This window comes from Plectrocnemia conspersa, unplaced genomic scaffold, assembly GCF_051122295.1.
Source record: "Plectrocnemia conspersa isolate PC_06_02 unplaced genomic scaffold, ASM5112229v1 ptg000003l, whole genome shotgun sequence".
NCBI lineage: Eukaryota > Metazoa > Arthropoda > Insecta > Trichoptera > Polycentropodidae > Plectrocnemia > Plectrocnemia conspersa.
In genome coordinates this window covers 7,192,652-7,217,988 of record NW_028277167.1, presented here as the reverse complement: position 1 = coordinate 7,217,988, position 25,337 = coordinate 7,192,652, and the positions used below count along the sequence as shown (strand labels likewise).

Here is a 25,337-nt window from a genome sequence, read left to right as displayed (position 1 = left end):
TTTAAATCAAAGTTCAATATATGTTTAGAAATAGAATTTTCAAACAAATATTGCCTGAATCCACGCCAGAAATCGAAAACAGTAACAGAAAAAGAATTTGTTTTGTTTATGAATAGATTTTGCTAATTAATTAATTTCCAAACGCTGAATGTAAATATTATTATTTTTTTGTTTTTATTAAAATGAAGTATTATGATATTAATATTTTTTGTATAAATATTATATATAGTAATATGAAATAGAGTGTGACGCCACTGCATCGGGTTGTTTTCGCGTTAGTGCTACCCAGCTCTTCAGTAAGAAAGGTTCGGTCGCCGCGCGCGCACCTCGCTTCGTGTTTTCTGTTCCGTCAAAAAAAATCGAAAGCCATGGGTTGCGGTGACAGTTGTGTCAAATACATTTTGTTCTTCTTCAATCTGTTCTTCGCGGTGAGTACTTCCTTCCTGCTTTTGTTCTTTGCGCATTTCGTTTCCGAGTGGCGCCATTTTGTACGTGCGGTGCGCCCTATCCGCGCTAGTGATGTGCAACGGAACGGAGAGCGGTCGGTTACTCTTTTTTGTTTCGATTTGAGACGAGAAAGTGTCACGTCTAAACGCGATCGTTTTAAATTTAAAACGATCGCGTCACGTCGTATTAATAACATATTAGCGCATCGACTATGACCACGCTGAGGACGCGACAAAGACGCGATATAGTAACCGAGCACATCCCTACGCGTCTTTACCTGTTGCGCGTGTCGCGGGGGAGGCGTGCGTGACCTGCATTCTCGGGAAGGGCAGCGCCATTGTTGTTATGGCCAAAAAATAACTGGCGTGTCTTCTCTCTGCGTCCGCTAATGACTTTTTGTCGTAAACTGTATTTTACGTTCGTTAATGCCAATAAATTCCATTCGAGGACTCATATTTTATGATACATTAAATCGTCGTTCGTCATCACATGATGACATATTGATTTAATTTATTTAAAATATAATCATCGTTACTTGATATCTGTTCTAGAATCATTAATTACTGGCATATTGCGATTTGTTGCGCAAGGCTTTCCTCAGACAATTTATGGGATTCACATATTCTACAAATTAACACTTTTCTAAACTTTTCAAATATCGACACATTGAACTTCTATATCGTTAATCTTGGACTGCTTTGATGGCAGCCTAATATCCTCACTAACAACCCTTCAGGACTACCCGCTCTTTCGTAGATATTTATTGTCAAAATTCCCAGAATGAATTACTTAAAACCACATTTGACACTTTAAATTAAATGGCATCCCTGCCCATTGCATTACATATGTTTTTAACTGTTTTAACGAATTAAAACTCAAAGCATATTATGACTTAATTAAGATTATTTTATCTCCACTGTCATTGTTGATTTAGGTTTGAAAATATCGAAACAAAAAATATCTCGTTACTAAATAGCATCACTCATATAGTACTGTTAAAAAACACCGAAAGAATAGTGAATTTAGCGTACATTTATAAAAGTAATATTTTTTTTAGAAATGTAAGGGAAAAAACGCAAAAACTTATGGGGTAGCCTAATTTTTTTTAAATAACCGCCAATTTAAGGATATTTTTTTATGAATCGAATGTTTGATGTATTTTATTAATTAAAAAAATAATATCAATAAAATGACCGTCTCTGAATCTTTTGCTGCAGCCGATCCTTTCGATCGAGGATTCTTAGCGTACCAAAAAAAATCGTGGTGGCCAGTTGACGTTACCAAAATTATGAAATAATGCGATCTGGGAACTTTTTACGCAAAACATCCAACATTGCACCCGATGTATGCAAGTTGCGTCATCTTGTTAGAACCACATGTCTTCCACATTATTATCTTCGATTTCGTGCCAAAAATAATCGGTTATCATGCGCCTATAGCGCGCAACATTGATCGTTTTCTAAACAGTAAGGCCCAGTGACGCTGCCTGACCACAATGTGTAATAGTTTCTTGTGAATCACATGAGAATTTTCCTCGCTGCATATGCGGAAATTTTGCTTATAACATACACATATATAGGTAGAAATGTGCCTCATCAGAGAAGATTTTCTTTGAAAAAACAGCTGCTTTAACAACCGATCGTTATCTATGATGGTCTCTGAATTTTATCTGAATAATTTATACAGGTGTAGGTGTAAGTCAAATATGCAAAATGTGCCAAAGGGAGCCATAAAAAAAGCCCAAAAATGGTCTTCGGCCATACTTATAGCAGAAATATTTTCGGTTGAACGGGCGCCACGATGATGCACAGACTTACCCTATCTCCAACGCTCAGTAGAATGATAAAATTGACCATCATTTTCCAGTCAATTTCGGTACACAATCTGATTTACAGTGCTGCCAACATAGCAAACTCGAATTGGATCATCCTGTGTATAAAAAATAGTCAAAATTTGATGACGCAGAGAGCTAATAGTCGCATGTTATGTGTTTACAATAAACTAATGATTATACTTCGGTCTCGGTTCAAAGGAAAAATCACGCAATTGTATGTATAGAAATATACACTGTGAATCACTATAAATTTTAATTTACGACTGGCGGGAAATTTCGTTAAAATGATTTTTTAAACGTTAGACGTTAACGCGCGGATATACACGTTCGCGGGAAAATTGGTGCGCACATGTTATGTTTTAGAATCCATTTTCAACAAATACTCGAGTATCGATAAAAATACAATTTAGTTATTTCCGATTATTATTTTTAAATATTTATCAATTTAATACTACTATACATCCGATATTGATATACATACATACAAAAAATATTTAAAAAAACAAGTATTATTCTTCAAACGATAAAACTGATCCTGATGATGAAAAACACTATAAATAATAGTAATAATATAATAACATATGTCAGGCGTCGTGCTTCGTACATTATATAATATAATATTACTATTAGATTATTTGCATAAAATTAATTTAAATCTGAGGGCCAAACATTTTCTTGCAAAGGGCGAAGATGCTTAAATATAATATTCATGAAACTAATAAATCCCTATTGAATGCTGAATAGTTTTTGATTATTTTAAAACATTTTCGTGTTTGGATCCAAAACATAATTTTGCGGTCAAGTACATATGTATTCAAACTTAAATTAGGATCGTTCTAAAAGGAAACATTGTAATTAATATTTATTCCCAAGTAAGAATTTTGAGTTCTTGCACTGCGTAGGTAAAAAAAAATACGTTACGCCATTGGGTCAAGTGACATGGGCGTAGGCTCCACGATGAACAGTTAGATTTTCTAAGTAGCTATACATTTGAGGTCATTCAATTTATAGGAAGTACTGAAAAATGCTGTGCTACAATGTACTTAAAATATAATCATTTGGATGTTTGAGAACTTATTAATTATATATAGTGATTCATAAGATTAATGAGAATTATTTTGCAGTGACACTTTATTATGATTACGGTATTTTGACTCATGCTACTGATAAGAACGTGATATATGCCGACAAAATACGTTATGTCTTATATGAAAATTTCTGAATTTGTGTTAAAAATATTAATTATAAACATATAGAAGGTGACGTTGTGGATAGGTATTTTTGCTTGATAACACAATAGGAAATAAAAGCTTAAAAATAACAATGGGACATATTTCCATATCTGCGCAAGAGTTCAACGTAAGATTTGTTCTACTAAATACTTCACGTATAGTATGTTGACGCATTTCAAATGTAGAAAGGTGTCTCTTGTGTACTTAAGATAACCAATATCCCCACGAACTGGCTATCAAAGAGCACCTGTCTGAGCGAAGATAATTCTCAGTTTTCCAGACTATGAATCGGCTTGTTGTCATTGGTAATAAGAGAATGATGAAGATCTCCACAGAGCTTATCAACGATATAATTTGAGGGACGACAGACGGGGGGAGCTTTAATATTTATTTGCCAATGGATCACAAAAAACCGCATACGCAAACACAGCCTCATGCGGCAGAGGATATGAGCTGTTTGTCTTTCAGTCTGCGATTAGATAATACGATTGTAATACACCATTGTGGGCGTGTAGATCTTTAGATGAATTGAGTGTAGACTGTCTCATTGTGGTCGATTCCGAAATTGCCAAGACAGTTTCGTTCCTTCTGAAAGCGTCAGTGTCATTAGCGCTTTGTCAGTGACTGGAACCATCGGATCGATTTTCAATAGATGCTTGAATGAACACAGATTTGGTACATTCCATATACCGAGAACTACATATATTTTACTCTGATCGTTGAATTACTGTTAACTATACATACGTTTTAGTTTATGATTTGATTGAAGCATTTATGTCGTTACCATGTTGGTTATTTATTCATTCGCTTCGTTTCGACGCAGTAACGATCGCCATGTAATCGGCAACTGATCGATAAAACATTCGCTTTCATTGGCGAATCAAGCCTGTCATACACACCATAAATATATACATGTATTGTAAATGCATTGTGTATGGATATGTACACATGGCTGTGCCTTATTGCTTTAAGTGGTATGTTTAAAATAGATAAGCATTATCTGTAGTCAAAAAACGGGTGTGGTTGATTGCGAATGTAAAGTTTAAAACAAACTAAATGAAGAGTAATAATATAATAATTCTCAAGTGGTGGAGGAAATAGAGTTAAGTTATTGAATAGAAGCAGAATCTGATATTACGATTGTAGAAATTTAAGTTAATTATCCGGTTACCAGAGTTGACATTAGGTCAATAGGTATATCCTCATCTCGCAGCTTCTTGATTCCTTTTTATTGAAGCTTCCAATTCCACAGTCGTCGTTTTCGTCACACAATGGCGAACACATCAATTTATTAGTCATACTCGTAAAATTGGCGAGTTGTTCTCCATCTTAATCGTTCCAGTTTTACAACACATGCTTCAACTTTGCAGATTGTGCAAACACTGCCTTAATCTAAATACTGTATTTAAAAAAAAAATATTGTCAACAATTTAATGGAGAAGCAGGTACTTATTTGTATGTTGCGATGACCTCAGGTACAACTTAATTGTTAATATGACCTCAGATGAAGGTCTTAAATATTTCTTTTGTATATATATTTTGCGAATCATATGAAGGACGTGTTTGGTAAAAACTTTCAAGTCAGATTTAAGTATGTATATACTTAAATTCTCTTCCTGGAATGGACCGATTAGACTGATGAGCTGTGCATGTATCGCGAACCGGATATTAGACACGTAACCATAACAATATTTCATGGCTCTGTAAAAAATGCTGCACCGGGACTTTAAAAACACAGTCGATTATTATTATATTATTATCACGTTCGCGTACAGTTTGTATATTTGCGTTGTTGTATATTGGAAGCGGTCTTGCCGCACACGTGAAGAGGGAAGCGGTTGCTTCCTTGATCTTTTCTGTTTGTCGTATAAGCTCGGGTTCTTGATGATGTTGTAAGACTGGTTGTGGCTTGAGTGGAAGTTATAAAAGATGATCCAACTTCAGTTTACGATTTAAAATCGGATTTTTTTGTTTTATTTCATTAATTATGAAAAAAATATATTGATTAAATGGACCGCCTTTTTCGATGACTTTTTCATACATTTCGGGTGGTATTTTGGCGGATGTTGGTTTTTAGGTGCTCAAATTTTTAGCCTAACCCCATCAAAAAAAATCTAACGTTGTTAAATCGCATGATCTTGGCGGCCAGTTGACGTCGCCAAAACGTGAAATAATGCTGTCTGGGATACTATTCACGTGTGGCAAGATTCATCGTCTTGTTGGAACCTAATGCCTTCCACATTAATATCCTTGATTTCGTGCCAAAAATAATCGGTAAATAAGCGCTCACCACTGACAGTCCAACCACAAAACAAACAGTCACTTTTTGAGCATGTAATGGTTTTTCTCACCACAATGTGGCAATTTTGCTTATCAACATACACAGAGAGGTGGAAATGTGCCTTTTCAGAGAGGAAGATTTTCTTTGTAAAATCAGCATTTTCCTGCTGCCCTAACAACCAATCTGCGTAATTTCGCTATGTTCTCTGGGTTTCATTTCTTGTGTTATCTAAAATTTATACGGATGTAGGTGTAAGTTCAGATGCAAAATGCGCCAAAGGGAGCCATAAGAAAAGCCCAAAAAATGCAATCGACAATTCCGGGCTTTCAGCCTCACTTTCCATTACAGTAGCAATATTCTTGACTAAACGCTGCGAATTGTTCGGTCAATAGGACGATGAAATTGACCACAACCTTCCCGTAAATTTCGATACAGTCAATCTTTCGTCAATGTATATTGATGCTAGGTATTTATAAAAGCAACCGTATTTTTTAAATAGCATTTGCAGAAGGTCTCGACGGCCGTTAAGTTGTTTTGGTAATCTCTCTTTTGTCACGTACGGTCTGCATAGGCCAGTATTTTCTTAATTCATCTAAATTTACGATCGATACTCAAAAAGGTGTATGGAAAGATCTATGTCGGTCGTAAATACGATGCCATTCATCTTATGGTGCATTTACTGCGTAATATGCAAAAAGTTTTCTCACAGTCGGTGTGCCAATTTAAATAAACGTTTTTAGAATTGCATTGTTTTGAATTTGCCGATATAAGCTGTGGGTTTGATCACGTGCTTTCCAAATATTTTTATAAAAATAGTAGATTTCTATATTTATAAAGTAAGTTTTTCGGTTTTATGAACACAGGAAAACTTTTATTTATAAAATATGAACTGCATAGTGAAAACCTGGACCTAAAACTAACCTCCCCTTAATGTTTTATATGTATATGAAATTTTATTTGCTACTGTATGTGCTAAAAGAAAAATAGTGCATGGTATTTTTATGATTTTTACGAGAAGAATTAAAAAAATATAAATAGGACCACCCCGGGCGGTACTTACTTGGGGGCGGTATTTTCGCGATGGAAAAATCGTTTGTGTAGTGTGGTTCTAAGAACTAAATGCGCTAAAAATATATTGTATATCTACGAATATGTGAAAACAATAATCAACAGTTTAACAAGTGCTGATTTTATGACCCGGCCGGTGATAGAATGCTGCCCCTATAGAAAATTTAGCCGGTTTCTTAGAATCGGTGAAAGTCGAATATGCACCAGATGTTCGAGTCGAGCACATTTTGCACATTTTTATATGCATGTAATATACAAAAAAGATGTAGCGTAGCTAGTGGCGAGGGGAGGGTCAAAAGGGGCCGCCTGCCCCGGAAAGTTTCTGCACATTGAAGACATGCATTCAGTTACAGATTTTTAGGACGGTCATATTTTGTATTAGATAATTTTATGGGATGTATGGGATCGCCTGGGATTAAGCGAAAGTCATTCACTCGTACTTTAGATAAATAAAGCTGCATAGTTATTTTTAGCCGGTACTACAAGGAATTGCATCTCACTCATTTCTTCACATTCTAATTATACATATGGGAGTCTTCTATATTGTTGGGGTCACTATCATATAGCATTTTGTACTACCATACGGTCCGTCAGAACATTGATAATATCGATTTTCACGCGAGCCGCAGCTTGCTTCTAGCAATAATAATAAGTTTATCTTTCCTAAAACTTTACAACATCAGAATTGGTAGCATCGGTGAGATACATCAAGAACCGATTTAAACGAGAAGTATCATATTATAGATTTATTAGTCTAGATTATATTTCACTTCCTTGATATGATTAGTTCGAGGTCTTGTTGCACTTGTCTAGAGTTTTAACCCTGAACATACGTTTACTTGTACATTTAATTAGATCAGAGATGTCATTTTTGTAAAAAATGTTAATTTTGATTCGACAACGAGGCGAGAGGTCAAGAAATCGCGTCTTCAATTAAGCGTACCCCACTCTTTTAGGTCACTGTAGTCGTTGTAATGTTTCGGTTAACGATCCACGGCACTCGGCATAAGCAGTCATTTTACAAAATTGTCAAGGTGTCCGTTGGCAATCTGCAGTTACAACTCGCGACGTGGAAGCAAAGAAAAAAGGAACACGCACGATTGACGTAACCGTCTTTTTTGCATCATCTCGCCGCTCGCACGATCACTTCGGTTTCTCTCACAGTTGTTCTGAAACATCAGATTTCTGCTATGCTCCACCTCTAGTTCTCCTCCGTAACTAACGTTCCAAGTCACGTCGAACAGCTCGAACCACTCAGGCTATCGATCGTTGCAGTATGGACGCAACAGTTGCGAGACCAAAATAGTTTCGACTTGGTCGTTATAGTGGACGCGATCGAGCGGGAAATTCTTGTATATACCTCCACAAATCTAAATTATGCTTCGAAAGATGTTTTAGAAGGTCAGGCGAGCCGCTGCTGGAGAATTCGCGCAGTCGTCGAGGTCGTAGATGTATAATGATATAATCGCAATTTAGTCGCGCGATGACTAACTGCATGACGTAACACCCCATTTGATCCTAGTGCGCTTAGTTAATCTTTATTGCCGATGATACTGCATTGGATATACAGAGGCGACAAGAGAGCTCGGCGAAAGAGTGAAAACTGGTTGTCACTTTTTTACTGAGATTTCTCTGCTTACCTGCTCAGGTGTAGTTGAGGTTTTGCCTTAGGCGAGACCTTGTTGGTTTCTTTTGTGTCATGGCAAATACGTGCGTTTGTGGTGCGTTCATGATAAAAGGACCATCAGCTGTTTCGGCAAAAAGGATGCATCGATTGCCTTTGTTGTGCTACCACGCGTAGATATTGAGGCGTGCGCTGGTATTTTAAGGTCAAACTCGATAAGAATATTAATGCATACTGAGATTTCTAAATTGTTCTCAGAGCAGTTGTGATATTAATTATCAAGGATTCTGTGACGTCAAAATCATCACTATAGGAATTGACTAAAATATATTTTTAATTGGGATATTACAATAAAGTTATATTGAATCTCAGTACTTCACAATTAAATTAGACTTTGACTTAACCCTTAGAAGTCCAAAGGAATGTACGAATGTCATGCCCAAAATGATTTTACAATTACAGTCCAAAGGCAACGCTGAACAACAACGATTTTATTGCTTTTGACGTGAATTTTTGACTTCTGAGAAGTGATGATTGTTTTTTCGCCCTCCTATTGATCAAAATTCGGTTTAAATATACTTTTACCTACACTCTTATATTATAAGTTCGTAGTATATTGGCAAGGAGAGCTATCTTCTACTTATTTTCGCTTGAGAGAAATATTTTGGACTTGAAAAATAAAAGCTCTGAAACTATAATTATCAAAGTAATAATAAAAATAATAATTCCGAGCGATTAAAAATATGTTGAGAATTATTAGCGTTGTCTGAATTATTATACAATAGTGAACAATTAACTAAATAATATTCACAAGGATAGAGCGAAACATTTTTGTCATTTCATTTTATTATCATAAACAATATTTATATTATATACCCTAAATAATATAAATAATATTGTCATGATTATATACATTAAACCGCAGTGAATTTAATAAGAAAAAATATTGGACTGTAAAGTGTTAAAATCGCATCAAAGACCGAGTTGAACTCTTGAACTGTTCATGGATGTCTGCTGTGTAACACCGATGAGAAAAAAAGTAGAGATACAAATAAATAGATTATTGTTGTAAGCTTCTAGCAAGTCCTTGCCAATAATTTCGTCGCAACATTCACGGGTGGTCCCAAAACAACTGTTTCAATAATTTAGCTCTTATACTTCAAAACTGGTTAATATTATCTACCCCAGTTATATGGGAGAGTAACTATTACATTATGTTTTATCGGTGTTTTCTTTGTAACATTCTGTACGTTGAACTAAGTCATTTTCAATAAAAAATATCTACTATCTATATGCTCTAATGTCTAATAGATATCATACAATTATTAAATATCTTATGTCACGTTATAAATTCGTATTGTAAATTGATTATTTTATATCTTATCTATTACAAGAATTTGATCAAGTTCAGTTTAGTGAAAGTTTTAAAGATTGTAAAATATGTTTCCATGTTTTTGAAACATTTTTTCAGTATCAGTCAAGAAAATCGACGTTTGTTAATACTAAATATATTCGGCGGTAAGTATTTTTTATTTGAATATTTGTCCAATTATACATAATATTTATTTTTTATTTCTAAAGTTACAAAAACCTGCTTATTCTGTAAACGTATTACATTATTGCAAATAGGCATTTTTTGTGCCTTTACGTTATTTATAAAAGCTATAGCCATAAAAAATAACAGCCAACACAATAATGAAGAAAAAACACTTAATTGCAGTAATTCCATAAATGACTTATTTTCAAGTTAATATTGTGCGGCTGTGGACTTTTTATATGACTGGAATTGATCTCTTTTAATCGTTTCTATGCTACAGATAAATATAATAATAGCTTATTATTATATTTATCTGAAAATATATATTTATAAATATATTTATCATAATATATGGCGCAACGATAGCTTATCGTTGCGGCATATTTTATGCGAAATATTGTAATTATACATTAAAAATATCTACCCATAGCATTAAACTGATAATTAGGCGTATTTTGTTTGATGCTCAGTGTTGCCATATAGTAAATTGATTTTTTGTAATACAGTTTTTTTAATTGTTTGTAACTTAATAACTCCAATTTCATCTGAAACACTGTCAGTAGACGACTAAATTTAAAACATTAGAAATAAATAAAAAATATTTATTTTAGTCGTTTTTTTGCTCGATATTAAAATTTCGAGTAGTTTTTTCAAATATTTATATCATTATATTTGGGGTACTAAGTTTAAAAATAAGTGATATTGTAGTGTGAATTTTTATCCTCTGTCTACTCTTCAAAACTCCTTTCCATTTTTAGAAAAAATAATTTAAATACATTATATAAAAAGTCGCTATGTACTGAAAATTTATATAATTATAAGTTAAAACAATTCAAAAAAACATTAGCATTTTATTACAAAACACTGCATATAAAAAATAACAATCGAAAAGTATAAAAAAAACGCAACAGAAAAATGCATGGTACTTGATTAATATAATTTTTGCATTGAATTCCTTAAAGCTTAATGCACATACTTGTGATTTAAATTAAACATATTCAATGCGGTAGAATGATAAAAAATCAGCAATTTTTTGCAATCCGAGTTTTTTTTACATGGCAACACTGATATGCGTGTCATGACGAAAATAAAAAATAACATATTAAACCCAAATTATATATCGTCTCTCCAAAAATAGCACTATTTTTGTAACATGACCACCCTAAATCTTATAAAACGTTGACGTCAGTAGACGTCCATGGCACTGGCGGAACATCTTATATTGAGGTCAACTCCGCATCATAAGATTCCCTATCGAGCTCGACGGTTTACCGTTACATTCTAATTAGAATCCAATACTATTTGCCTCTCAGCCATTCACCGTGGGGGTGTTACCTTGCGCTTCTAAAGAAATATTCACCATTTTATTTTTATTATATAATAATGCTCTTTTCTTATAATAAATACAAATATTTTATTTCTTTTGTAAACAACAATAGTAGAAGCATAGTTATTAATGACTAATAATTATATTTATTTAAAAGATCTTTGAAATTCTACGCAAAATTAAAAAAAATCAGATACGTAAGTAACAAAATTATAGAATAAAGTTAGTGGTATTGTAGGTTAATCAAATTTATTCATTTAAATATCCAGGACTGACGCCGATCCACTATAAATAAAAGTGGGAAGGGTGTCGCATGCAACGAAGAAAGAGATAAAGCATGCTAGTTCGTGTAACGGTACTTCGTCCAGACGACATGGGAATCTTATGAAGCCCACCGTAGCATCAGAAGGGTTAAATCAATATGGATAATTTTAATTTTAGGTCTCTCGAAAGTAATTTATTGTGGTAATATTTTTTTAGCAGGTTTTGAACCATGTGGGATGTGAGTTCGCAGCCAGTGAGACTAATGAGAATTTTATTAGATTATATTACATATTGCGACAGACGATAAATGGGGATATGTTTTCTCCGAGCGGTGGTAGAGAAGCTGGCGCAGGGATGATGTCCGTGGAAGATCCTCAGAGGTCTTTTAGGTGGCGTGGTAGCGGAAGTTGATCCCTCTATGGGGGGAGGAGCTGGGATTTGAACCCAAGGGCTTTTGTGTGGTCCCATTCTTTACGCTATTGTCTTGTTTCCTTGTTGATGGATGATCATTTGGTCACAGTAAATTAATAATAAGAATAAGACCCCACACCGAGTCTTTTCAGTAGCAGGAATATTTAAAATTAAATTTCATACTGATTCAACGTTTCAAACATAAATATTCCTGATACTTTTTTTTTTGTAAAATATTTATATGTACATGAACATGTACAAACTATTAAACTGTATTTTTGGATTTTTTAATTACTTTGAGCACATATTATTATAATCGATTTTTTTAATCATATTTGGAAACTAGTTGGTATTTCTACCACAATTTCAGTAAACGCAATCTCGATAGAGAAAGTTAGTTAATTAATAAAAAACACGATGCGTTTGCCGCGCAGAGCAATTTTTTGTGTTACTGTGAAGATTTATTTGGCAGGACGATTATTTATGCAGCCTTCTCCTTTTTTAGGTTCTAGATAGTATGTAATCATTTCTTTTGATATGATACATATAAAGTAAAATTTTATTCATGAAGTATTTAATCTGTGTCAACAAGGAGGACTTAGCTATTCGATGTGTATCAGGTTCACTGAAATATCAGTGAACTGCACAAGCTTATCGTGTAAATAAATAACAATGGTCCTAACAAGTTTTTTTAATATTGAAGCAAATAATGAAATAATAGACGCTTGACCCCTTTTTTACTATCGAAACTAATGTATTCATTAATGCTTTCATATGTGATTATTCTGATCTTTTCAATCAGTTTCAGTCAATATCATATTGCAGAATAAACACGAGACTCATCAGTGCCAAATCAACTGTCTCAACTATTACATCAAATAAACAAATCTGCTCTGTTGCTCCGCGCCAAAATATTATCCATCATTCTTTCTGTTTTTAAGCCACGTTTTAGATTCAGAGGAGATTAGAATCCAAAGGATCGAAAACCGGTCCGGCGGGCTCTGTCGCTTTTGGTCGTTTTTTCTCTACCAAGTTGGATGACTAAGAATCTTGAGCTGTTGTTTTTTCCCCTGCTCGGTTAGTGTTATTGTTCTGACATAAAAGCGTTTACGATCTAGTGTTCTAACCGAGCTGTATCAAAGCATTTTCCCAGAGCGTGACCGCTATTTTACACATTATTGTGTATATGCGTAATGCACGTGCTACGTGCTAATTGTGTAGTTTAGAATGACGTGTCATGATCGTGACACATACATACATTTTATAAATAAGCGAGTTGGGATTCCCAAACATTGTCTGCATTGAAGAGTCGCGAAACTGCAGAATCCTAGCAATTTGGAATATGAATGAATAAAAAATAAAGTATTTTTTTGTAATATGAATCCTAGTGCTTTGTCTCGTACAAATTTGATTCATTCAACCTGTCTTAAAACGCCCAGAGCGCCACAGTTTAAGCACCGCGTTGGATGACTAAATGTGTAGATAGATGCAGCTCTATTTAGTTTCTCTATTTAGTCTGTTTAGTTATTGTAGTAATTGTCATCATGTGTTGTAAATCGGTTACATTTGATAATAAATTAATTAGTGTGTTTAATTTTTCCTTAATAACTTGCTTACCATTAACACAAGTCTGCGATGTAAAAGTTGTCTTTAAGGTAAATAGTGATTTATATAGTTTTTCAGGTGCTGATTATTCTCTTTTCAAATCATACTTCTAATTTTGACATTTAGTATAATAAAAAGTACATTGAAACGGTTTTTATGTACAATACATACATATTTATGGTATATTAAATAATTATTTTAGGTGTGTTAATACATAAAAAGAGAGTAAAAATCAGAATCAAAAGCATTTGCCCCCAAACTAGTTAAAACTAGTATAATTACAGCAATAAAATTAGTTCACTATTGGCAACTGTTTGTTTTTTCAACCCACACATTTCCCCTTTCATCGGCGTCTCTCCGGTCCCTTCGTCCACCTACAGTGTGTATCTAGATCTGTGTTTAATACTTTTTAGTTAGTGTCACTTTAGAGTGTTTGTGGTTATTTTTTAAACAACAATGGCTTCCTGAGGATGTGTTGACTCACCGGATTGTTTTAGCTATATTTGTGGTAATGATAATTATACTGTAAAAAACAGGAAAGAGACATTTATAACTTTGTGGAAAATTTAATAAAAAATATTTTGTCATGTTGCATACATGTTCGATTTGCGTTGAAGAACTGAGGTAGTGGTTTCATGGAAAAAAGCAAATTTTCGCTTTGATATACAAATGGTTTGAATGGAGCTAAAAAGTCATAGCGGTGATTGTTAATTTTGCTCTAGTAATGTACAAGGTTTTAATCTAAAATTTTATTCTTACATTTCGTCAGCAATACCTGTGGAATACATGTTCCTTCCCCTCCAGATACACTAGAAAGTATCTCAGACGATATTGAAACACTGCCCTAAACATACAGCGATGACGAGAGTAGTGATTAATATGATCCTGGTAGCAATGATCCATAACTTTTCAACTAGTCCGAGTAAACCGATTTAGTCAGACAGAGTTTTTAGGTTCTAGATTGAAGGTAAAAAAACACCCGCTTCGTTCTTTTATTGGTTTCGAAGTAGAGAAAAAGAGTTTCTTCATTTTTTTCTCAAGAAGGTGATCTTGATTTTTGAAAATAAATATGTTTCTAGACTCTTTTAACATTGAATATAAACCTGACGATTGGAGGATTGATTCATCAAAAATAAATCTGAACATTCAGTTCTTTTGAAAAAATGCTACAAAAATCTTAAGTTGATTCTTAACAAACTTTCATATCCAGATCATAAATAGACGGTTAAAAGTGAGTAAAACAGTCAGTGGTAGTTTTTTATAATATTTGCATTTCATTAAATGATATGCATTTTGGCCAAATTTATATTAAGACTTTTATAACAATATTACGACTTACAAATGTGAATCGAATAAAGCATATCTAAACCGAATTTTGATTAATAGGGGAGCGCAAAAAAAAAAATAATCAATTAAAAAATTATTAATCAAAAATTCACGTCAAAGGCAATAAAATCGTGCTGGCGCCGTCGCAGTGGGAAAGATACGATACAAATTAAATTGAATATTTAATACGATACAAATTAAAATTGAATGGATTTTAGGTCAGTTATTATTATTTTAATATACTTATTTATTTTAAGATGATATCGTATCGTTTTATTCAAATTTACAAACGTTTAGAATTTAATTGAAAGGTATGCAGTAACCCAAAGATTCTTTACCACGAGACGCCACTGATACTTGCTGGTTGAACCGAAATAGTGTTCCCTTCCAAGCCGATTTGACGAACCAGTTTTATTTCATTTATAACGTCTGCGTATGTATTTATGTATTTATACGCGGATATGGTGCGCATGCGTTGTAAATTCCTAAATCGTCAGTTAAAATGCGGGATGTTTGGGTATAGATAGATTCTGGGCGTGACTGTAATCTCGTGCGGCCTTTTTGCAGGTGTCGCCGATGTGAGCCATGCTGGCTGCGTTATACGCAATGTTATGAATGCGATCTTGAAAGAATATATGTATATGTATGTATAAAATTGTCTAGCCGCCCGTTACTGATACATCCGTATGTAAAGCACGCTGCTTACACTTCCTGCCGAACGGTATCGCGCAATAATAGGCGCACCTATCCGTGACTGGTCGCCTCTTCGGTCATAAAATAATATTTGGTTAGAATTTTTATTAACTGTGAGGCGTGAGCTAATTTTTAAAACCGTCTGTTTTATCTCAACAGCGGCATGTCAAACAGCGTATTTTTGATGTTAAAAAATAAACGAAATCACCGATGTTCATATGGTTGCATAGAGAGAATTTTTTTATTATATAAAAAAAATCGTCATTTGCTATTTTAATCAGTGCTGCGCAAGCACTATATCTACTATTTTTAATTATATATTTTTTCTGAGAAAAATTGCATAGCACTGTCATTTTAATTAAACATTTGCCTGGGTTTGCTTGCATAGCATCAAATTTAGCAATGATACTCACTATTCGCCCGTTGTAAAACGACCTCGCCAGACTTCCAATTAATTGTTTATGAAACTTAATTGTAAAGAAACAACGAAATACATATATTCCCTTGTTTAACGTTTTTTTTTAGGAAAAAATATCAAAAAAATTAATTAAAAACACGAAGATTTAATTTGTATTTTTTTGTTTATTTCGTAAATAAAATATATTTGATTTGGCACAAACAAATAATAGTTATTTTTCTTAACAACCATTGGAAAAATCGGGGTGACGCCACTAGTTCGGATGGCTCTAGTTAACCCTTGGCTGGTCGACCCACTTGAGGCGCAGAAGGTTGTGCAGAGGACAAAAATCCTCCATTTAAATATTTAAATTTATTTTTTATTATAATAATTTCTATAAAGCTAATATAGCTAATTGTTAATACACTAAATAAATATAATCAAAACACATACAGTCCGTCCAAGATATGAACGCTCATCGTCACAGTATTGGTGAGAAAATATGAAAATGTAAAATTACAAGTGCAATTCATTTTTACTTTTTTTTATTTAATTTGTTGCGAAAAGTGTAAAATATCACTTTCTTATTTGTTTTATATATTTATATACATATTTAACTCAATATATTGAATATTGAATATCTGTTTAATATAATATTGTAAAAATACCAATAGAATATTAGAGGAATTGTTTTATTGATTACAAAATTACACAACATGACAATAATTTATAATAAAAAATATAACACATTATAATTTTTAATTCAATTTCAAACATATGGTCGCCCTGATTTAGTATTGGTAACGTTCTCCTATCGGTGTAAACAAATTCGCGAAAAACTGTATATGTATGCATGCATGCGTACAACCATTATTTCCATCACAACGATGATGAGCGCTTAACATCTTTGATGGACTATACATATAAAATAGAATGTAGTTAAAAATACGAAAAAAATATTTATTTTTATTAATTATATCGTTAATATAAAGAGTAATAGTACAACTTTAATCAACATTTGATGTATTTCACTAAGTATACCTCTGGACCTTTTACAGCAGCCGATCCTTTCGATGACTTTTTCGTTCATTTCGGGCGGTATCACGGCTTTATCTTGGCGGACGTTGGTTTTTAGGCGCTAAAATGTTCATGGTTTATTGGCGTAGACACGATAGCCTACCCCCACAAAAAAATCCAACGGCGTTAAATTGCATGATCTTGGCGGCCAGTTGCCGTCATCGAAATTATTACTAATTATCGGCGCCAGTCGAAGTTTATAGTGTGGGAGAGTGAGGGACCACTCTTGAGGTTAAAACCCAAACCCTTGAGGGGAAGTGATCTCTTGGGCTGGCCATCTGAGTTAGGGCGTGAGGCACTACTGATGCAAAGCATAGCAGAGTAATGCAAGCAGGGCCAAAGGGAACCGAGGGCCAAGGCTGCTACTGAGGCACATATACACCTCTCGAAGATCAGGGGGGTGGTGTTGTGACAAGGAGGAGAGTACCTCTCCCCGGGCGCTCGAGTGAAATACTAATACAACCAACTAATACAAATGGGGTCCCGCTCATCTGGCTGTCAAAATCTGGCTACGCGCCCATAAGGGTTGGACTCGTAGGGCCGTAAGCAGCAATATTTTCGACTGAATGTACGAATTTCGTAAATGTGTTAATACATGCTGCCATTTGACACTTTGAATACGCGTGATTATTGACAGCTGTCTGATTTATAGTGCTGCCAACATAAGAAACTAGAATTGGATCAGTCTGTATATTAAAAACAACAATTGTTCCATTTTTGTACCCCGGTGGTACACCTTGAGGTTTTGTTTTGAATAAGCATTGTATATTTTTAGATTTTCTTTTTTCTTTGAAATAAGCTTTTTCGGAGAAAAAAATCTACAAAATATCTAGATGAAAGACAATATTCCTCCACGTGACCAATCGAAGGTTACGGGATATTTATAAATATTCTTTTTCTTGCATTGATTGGTTAGAATATGCGAGATATTTATCTTAGCCGATGTTTCATTAAGGAGCTGAATGCTAAGATATTCAAAAGCGAAATAAATAAATTCTGATTTTATAATATAAATGATGTATAAGAAACAATTGTACTCACTTTGAATGCTTAAATTTGTAAATTGCAGAATGTATCTTCTTATCTTTATGTTATATGTAAAAGTCTTAGCCATAACAACTAAGAGCTGATAAACAAAATAATAAAGAATAAACATTTAACTCATTATATTGTATAAATTACTCATGTTTCCGGGTTTATATTGTGCAGCTGTGGTCTTTTACACTCAAATTTAGGTTTCGAATTTTTAAATCAATACAAATAATGTTTAATTTTAAATCTGTCTCAAGTAATTTATTATATTAATATTTTTTGAGTAGTCGTTTCGTGCGTGAGATTAGGAAAATCTAAGAAATAATCACTAATTCTAAATCTGTCTGTCTTGTTGTTACATTAAAACTTGAGAACGACGATTGATTTTGATTTGTATTTGACATTTATTTGCAAGTATGCAAAAATTTGTTTTTAATCTTTGTACATTTCTAAAATGATAGACTCAATCCAGATATGTTACTAGTTTAAGTCCGGGCAGACTGCCAGTTTTAATATAAATAAACATCTAATTGTGATTCAATAAATCGCCTATTTTACAATACAATGGTTTTCATGATATGTAAATATTAATAGTATTATGTTTGATCTGTATTTCCTTATGATAATCAATGTTTTTTTTTTAATTTCAGCTATGCGGTCTTCTACTGCTCGGCATCGGCATCGCCGTCAAGTTAAACTTGAACAATTTCAATGAAATGTTGGATGGCAATTTCCAAACACAGCCGATATTATGCATCATCATCGGTGCCATTATATTCGTTATCGCATTCTTCGGATGCTGCGGAGCCGTCCGCGAGAGCAACTGCATGATGGTCACGGTAAATATCAATCTTATATTCCTTTTTATACGTGATTATATTTATGATTAAAATTACTTTTTTATAGTACGCCATATTCATGATTGTCATCATCTTGGCTCAAGTGATCATCGCGATTATTGTGTTTGTGTACATTGGCGATATTGATAAGGCTGTCGAGAAGGGATTCAGGGAGAGCTTCGACGCTAGCATTTCCGGAAAGGAGCCAGCAAAGGAAGCATGGAACACTATCCAAAAAGAGGTTTGTTTCTAGAAATAAATTGTTTTTGCACAGTCAATAAGTTTATTATTTTTTTTTAGCTTCAATGCTGCGGAGTCAACAATAAATATGATTACAAATCTGCTGTAATCCCATCTTCTTGCTGTAAGGAAGCCTTCGCCTGCACCGTTGTCAACGCTTACGAAGATGGATGCCTGCACGTGTTGACCAATTACATGAAGACTGGTGGAAAAGTTTTGGGTGGAGTCGCTATTGGTGTTGCTGTCGTCGAAGTAAAATTTTTCTCAAATAATTTTCTATTATCATTAACGTTAAAAACTAATGATCGTCTTATATTTTTTCAGGTTATCACCGTTATATTCGCTTTGTGTTTCGCCAACTCCATTCGAAATGCAGACAGAAGGTCTCGATATTAATTGCTTTCGTTTAATTCTTATAATTTTTAAATTTTCCTTTTCTTAAAAATAAATAAATATTTTAATTGCATTAACTTGGGTGTCAAATGTTATGTTTTGTATTTGTAACTAAATAGTTTATAAAAATATATCCTCTATCTCATTTATGAACATTTTAAAAAGAGTATATATATTGCTTTAATTTTTCCCAATAGAACAGGTAGAATATTTTTATTTACTTGAAAAGAAAATAGACTGGGACCAATTAACATTCAACGTGAACAAAATAGATTGTAATTTGCACACATATGTTAATAAGATGCATATATTCTTTATAAAATTGACCAATTTTAAATAGCATTTAAACGAGTTGTTTCTGTTATGATGCAGTGTTGCAAGCTATGTTTAAATATATTGTTTTCTCTTTTTAAATCTATGACTATATAGTTTATATGAAATATTTAACACCCACAAACGTGCCTTGAAGATACTACCAAAGTGTTAAAATGCTTAGGATAGATTGCGAATAATTTCGATTCTTGCAGTGAAAAGACAGTGTAAGCTTTCTTTTTTAAACAAACGTTGTGAATGTGATAGATTATTTAAAATGTTTAATAATAAAGCAGCTTTAACTTGTTAATGTAAAGATTATTATAACACATTATTATTATGGAAGGTCACACGTGTTGTTACAATGCCTATTTAGTGCGTACGTTAACTGACTGTATTTTGTATAAGTAAAACATATAAACTATGTTTCATTCTAAATTTCATAATTGGATGGGAAATGGTAAAAATGTAATTGATTTTAACACTTTTTTATGGAATAAATTTATTTATACAGAGCTATTTTTATTATTTCCTCTACAAAATTTGGAATAGTTTTATATATATATATATGAATATATATAATAATAATAAATTACATAGTAATGAGAAATGAAAGATTTTTTGTACATTTCACGTACTTTGTACTATGTAGTGGTTATTGTATGAGCATGTATCAGATACGTATACATGTTGTATGTATATGTACGTTGAATGCATTGTTACATAATAAACGTCGAATGAAAGTCTTTGCCGCAGAAGTTTTTATTTATAAAACATGTATTTTTTTCATTCAAACAAACGGAAGACAGTATCTGTAAAAGCTGGTAGGGAAATAAATATATTTTATTTTATTATAAAAATATAGTTTGGGAAAAATTAGGCATATTCATATTTATGTTTTCAGTTTTGGAATCAAGTTTATAAAATAACGGTTGTGATATTCTTCGAGGTGAGGATCGTTCATTTTTGAGAATGTCTTATTTATTAAATACACATTGCATGCGAATAGAATTACATTTTTTAACATAACACCTCTTAGAATCATGCTTGCTTTACTCACAGTGACTACAATTTATATTTAATCCGAAATGATGATTTGTAACGAATCCAAAAGTCAAAAATAAGTAATAGACTATTATATTATTTAAGTTAATTTATTTCACCATAATATTACTTCATAATAATCCAACTCACAAGTATTTTTATTTCTTTTTTACAGATATTCCTAAACAAGTGAGAGTGCAGTTTTGGAGTTGTATATTCATTAAAAATATTGTCTGTAATCGATATTTTAACGCTGATCATTATACAAAACGAAAATCTATTTTTAGGATTATATAAATCAACTTTACAATAATGTATTTTTTTAAACTATAAACGGATATCTACTAATTCTTATTTAAAGTATATAAATATAGATATCTAATCGTCATCATATATAATATCTATAGTGTCATAAATATACATTTTTATACGTTTATATGACGAGATGTAAAAATCATAAAAGTACCAGTGGCGTAGCATTCTGGTTTTGCTATATCCCTCCGATATCCGTAGATATGCATGAGTGAAAAAGTATGGTATGCCACTGGTATTCACATGCCTTCACATTATTATAGTTTTGTCTTAAATGTTAATATTATTGCATTTATAATATTTTATAAATCTCACTTAATAAATTATACATAAGTGGACAAAACTTTTTTTACTATTTTGTGGTCCAAACTGAGTTTCTCTTTAATCAAATATCACATATTAACTTGTTACATGTTACCTGTTGTATGTTCGTTATAAATGTGTGTGAAATTTGACCGAATTTAGCTGTACAATATGATTTTTGTCACAAAGATATAATTTAATTCACATATAAAACTATACGCTGATTTCGGCTATATTGTTTCTTTCTAATAAAGTTTTGTTTTATAGTCATATTTTATTTTGGATTTTTAAAAATTTTAAAATCTATTTTTTAATTGTTACTGCTAGTGTTTTCTTCATTATTTCAAGAGTATGATGAGTATCATATACAATATGGTTCACTTCTACAAATCACGAGTCAAAATATCGATATATATATATAATCGTAGATATATTAAACAGAAAAAAATAATGTTACCGCATAATTTTATGTCGGCGTATAATTTTACATTTAATAATTAATTTTATCTTTGTGGTAAAAAACGGTTGTACAGTGATATTTACTGTTTGAAATTCTTTATATGTATTAATAACGTTTAGAATCTATTCTTTATATTCCTTGTAATTTCATCGTTTGTACAGTCTTCCATTCTAAGCTCAATTTCCTGCCTTTTTCCTATTGCATTATTTAGTATGTAAAGAAATTAATATTGTTATATAGAATATTTTAACACGCATCCTTCGTAAGTGAGTGTTTTGGCCAGTTATGTGTATTTTTAACGATAATGACACATTTATGTATTGTGCGTATCGTCTTTTTTAATAAGTAAATTCCATACTTGACTAGTTATCAATGTGTCTTTAACGGCTCTGCTTGATGAAATTTTAAATAATATCAATAATTTAAATTAAAACAATTTTATACAAAGAAGATACACATACATAAATAAATAATGGAGGGTTTTTGGTTTTCTATACACTTTTTTGTTTTTATACACTTAACGTACATATGTATCTATAATGAGAAAAATGCACTAAGTCTATTCTTATATAATTCACAGCACATGTGTCAATACGTGTTATGTCTTAAAGTTATTGTGAATTTTATCGAAGGTGTACAAGATCGATCTTTGATAGTGTTTGGTAGGGTCGTGGGTCGCATCGCTCCGGTTGGCTTCGCCGCTGAGGCCGGTAGGTAGGACTTCTTCGAGGAAGTCGAAGCAAGCGACGGCGTCTCGTTCTTCTTGTCCATATCGCACAAAGAAGTTGTCTCTACCGATGATGGTCGGTCTGTGGAAGCACGAGAACCTCAGCACGGCCAGGCCGCGCTCTCTGAGAGCGGCCGCTAAACAATTCATAAAACTGTGATTCCTTCGTACTAAAACCTTGTCTTGAACGAAACACAAAAAGCAATTCCAGTTTGCAGAGCAGTGTGCGATATATGCATGTGTTTACATATATATCAAGCAAAAATGAATTAAAATGAAGTGTGATTTGCAAGGCATGCGACCTTTTAGCAAAACTCTGATACGTTATGGTGCTTGTGGTTTCTTCGGTAATAAGCGGTGACATCTAGTTGCTGGTTGAATTGTTTGGAGAGTCTGCGACAAAGAAAATCTGCATTTTTTTATTTGTGAATAAGTGCTTATTGCGTATTTATGTTCTTCGATGAAATAATATATCGGTGGCGTCAAATCAGGTTCACTTTTAAAAATAATCTAAACTCTCAAACTGAAATTTCACTTTGTATTTTGTACAAATACTATTTTGAAGCACTCAACTTCGTTAATTTTAGCTTTAATGATAAAACAATACAAAACATGTTAGCACAATATATGAACTGTGAAGTGTTGTGTAAGGTATGCAAAAATGACAATAGCTATAAACACATGATGATAGTTTTAGAAAGTTAAGTGCATGGCATGAAAGCTTAACAACGGAAAACATTTTTCATATAGTTAGTTTGTATTTTAAATTTGTGTCATAATTTTAATGATTATTGTATACCTTTCTTTTGCCTTCTATATCTATGAAGTTTATGTAGTTTAGAATAGTCTGCTTTGTCTTCACTTGACTCGCTGCTGAACGATCCTGTGCACGAAGAAGTCGGCGACGGTGAGCTATCGCTCGACGCCAACATAACATCTAACAAGTTGGCCCTCGCCTAGAGATATAAATGTTATATTTTGTATGTGCTATATTTTTTATAAATTCAAAGTTTAAAATAAAATTACTTTTGGATCACTGAAGTCTATGTCTCGCTCCACATGCACCCATCCTGAGGGACGCCAGAGAGCACTATCTAAACTGGCTAAGTACGGCGGATCATTGCATTCGTTTTTACTATCTTCTCCTTTCCTGATCATCCTGCATATAAAAAAATGATTAAGGCTTAAGCACAGATTATTGCTTAGATTTTTTTGTAAAATAATGTCATGGTTATATTAAGTTATATTAACCCTTTGATTGCCGAAATCTGATATATTGGCTTTTAAGGGTTGCCAGATTCAATGTCATTGAAGAATGAATTGGATACTTTTTTTAACGGGCTATAGGATATTTTCTCCATGTGTAAATCACATTCTTTTCGAACATATATTTTATTTATTATATAAAACATAAATATTTAGTCAAAAGACTTGGCAGCCAAAGGGTAAATATTATTTATAATTATTTTTTTGAAATTTTTGCATTGATAAACTTTGCAAAAATAGTTTTTCGATCATAATCACATGTTGATTATGAGCAAACGTAGCTTTTCATATTTTTTTACACACTTTTATATACTGAAATCTACCTAATTTTTTTTGATTTAATGTGAGTAAATGAAACAATTTTCTTGCATAAATATTTTGTATTTTTATTCATTTACGAATAAACTGCAGTTGATAATTTAACTTCTTCTCTCTACAAAGTGATTTAGACTCTGTGGAGATAGGCTTCTGCCCTTTAGTGTCGGAAAGTGCCATACTGTGTCATTTTCTCGATCCCGTTCGCCATCAGTTTATTTCTACCATCTCGTTGGTAACATTTTGACTAGAGAAACTTCCACTAAAGATCTCGGAATCACTTTCGAGAGCAAATGGAGGTTCTCTCTACACATACACGACGTCTGTGATAAATCTTCCAAGATGCTCGGCTTTGTTATGAGGAATGCCTTTCACTTTGACGATCTGTCAGTTATTCGCATCCTCTATGACACCTTAGTTTGTAGCATTCTTGAATCGGGATCTATAAATTGGAATCCCCGAATAGCCAAATATTCCCTTTAAGTGGAAAAAATTCAAAAAAGGTATTTAAGATACCTTTACAAAAGGACATTTGGTCATTATCCATACATATGTCCCAGCGCCTTTCTTTTAGGAGCGTTGGGATATATGATTCGCTGAGTTCTCGCAGAAAGCTGTATGTCGCTAAGCATTTTTTCAAATTACTAAAAGGTGCTGTCGACAATCCAGCTATTCTCGAGGAATTCCAGTTATGGGTTCCGGAACATTTTCGAGAATCACGATCGCGACCTCTTTTGATAGCCGTTAGGGCTAGGACATCCGCACTTGCCGACTCGCCTATAGCTGTGGCCATCCGGCTCCTTAATACGCTGGCATTACATATTGACCTATTTAATGTTAGCTACGAGGATCTAATCCAGTTTGTATCATTTAATTTTGATATTTTATAATTTTTTGTTATGTTTAAGTATTGTTCTATTTATGTATATATACGTTTTTTTATGTTTTATAAATTTAAAATTTGTTTTCGA

General features: G+C 32.9%; 2 protein-coding genes across 5 annotated transcripts in view; one reads left to right on the top strand and one right to left on the bottom strand.

Moving 5' to 3' along the window:
• Positions 1 to 295: 295 nt before the first annotated feature.
• LOC148236469 (23 kDa integral membrane protein-like) lies at positions 296 to 21,638 on the top strand. Of its 2 annotated transcripts, XM_088182950.1 has the most exons (6): positions 296 to 428; positions 18,806 to 18,994; positions 19,062 to 19,235; positions 19,295 to 19,486; positions 19,559 to 19,617; positions 21,159 to 21,638. In XM_088182950.1, the coding sequence occupies exons 1-6, from the start codon at positions 369 to 371 to the stop codon at positions 21,166 to 21,168; spliced, it is 684 nt and encodes a 227-aa protein (XP_088039076.1). In that variant the 5' UTR covers positions 296 to 368; the 3' UTR covers positions 21,169 to 21,638. The 2 variants fall into 2 exon arrangements, with proteins under 2 accessions (XP_088039076.1, XP_088039075.1); XM_088182949.1 differs by lacking the exon at positions 21,159 to 21,638 and having other exon boundaries at positions 19,559 to 20,454.
• A 630-nt stretch (positions 21,639 to 22,268) lies between these two features.
• Positions 22,269 to 25,337, bottom strand: part of LOC148236463 (uncharacterized) — a 415,732-nt gene continuing 412,663 nt past the window's right edge. For all 3 annotated transcript variants that reach the window (XM_088182944.1, XM_088182945.1, XM_088182946.1), the window contains 2 exons: positions 23,812 to 23,944; positions 22,269 to 23,741 (listed from right to left, as the gene is read on the bottom strand). In XM_088182944.1, the coding sequence (XP_088039070.1) occupies positions 23,574 to 23,741; positions 23,812 to 23,944 (301 nt within the window). In that variant the 3' untranslated portion in view covers positions 22,269 to 23,573. The remainder of the gene's footprint in view (positions 23,742 to 23,811; positions 23,945 to 25,337) is intronic.

What these genes read in the sequence shown, in the direction of transcription:
- LOC148236469 (XM_088182949.1), top strand. Translation starts at nt 369, where the DNA reads ATGGGTTGCGGTGACAGTTGTGTCAAATACATTTTGTTCTTCTTCAAT. An exon ending in GGAACACTATCCAAAAAGAG is followed by an intron (nt 19,236 to 19,294) that starts GTTTGTTTCTAG and finishes ATTTTTTTTTAG; the next exon opens with CTTCAATGCTGCGGAGTCAA. An exon ending in TTGGTGTTGCTGTCGTCGAA is followed by an intron (nt 19,487 to 19,558) that starts GTAAAATTTTTC and finishes ATATTTTTTCAG; the next exon opens with GTTATCACCGTTATATTCGC.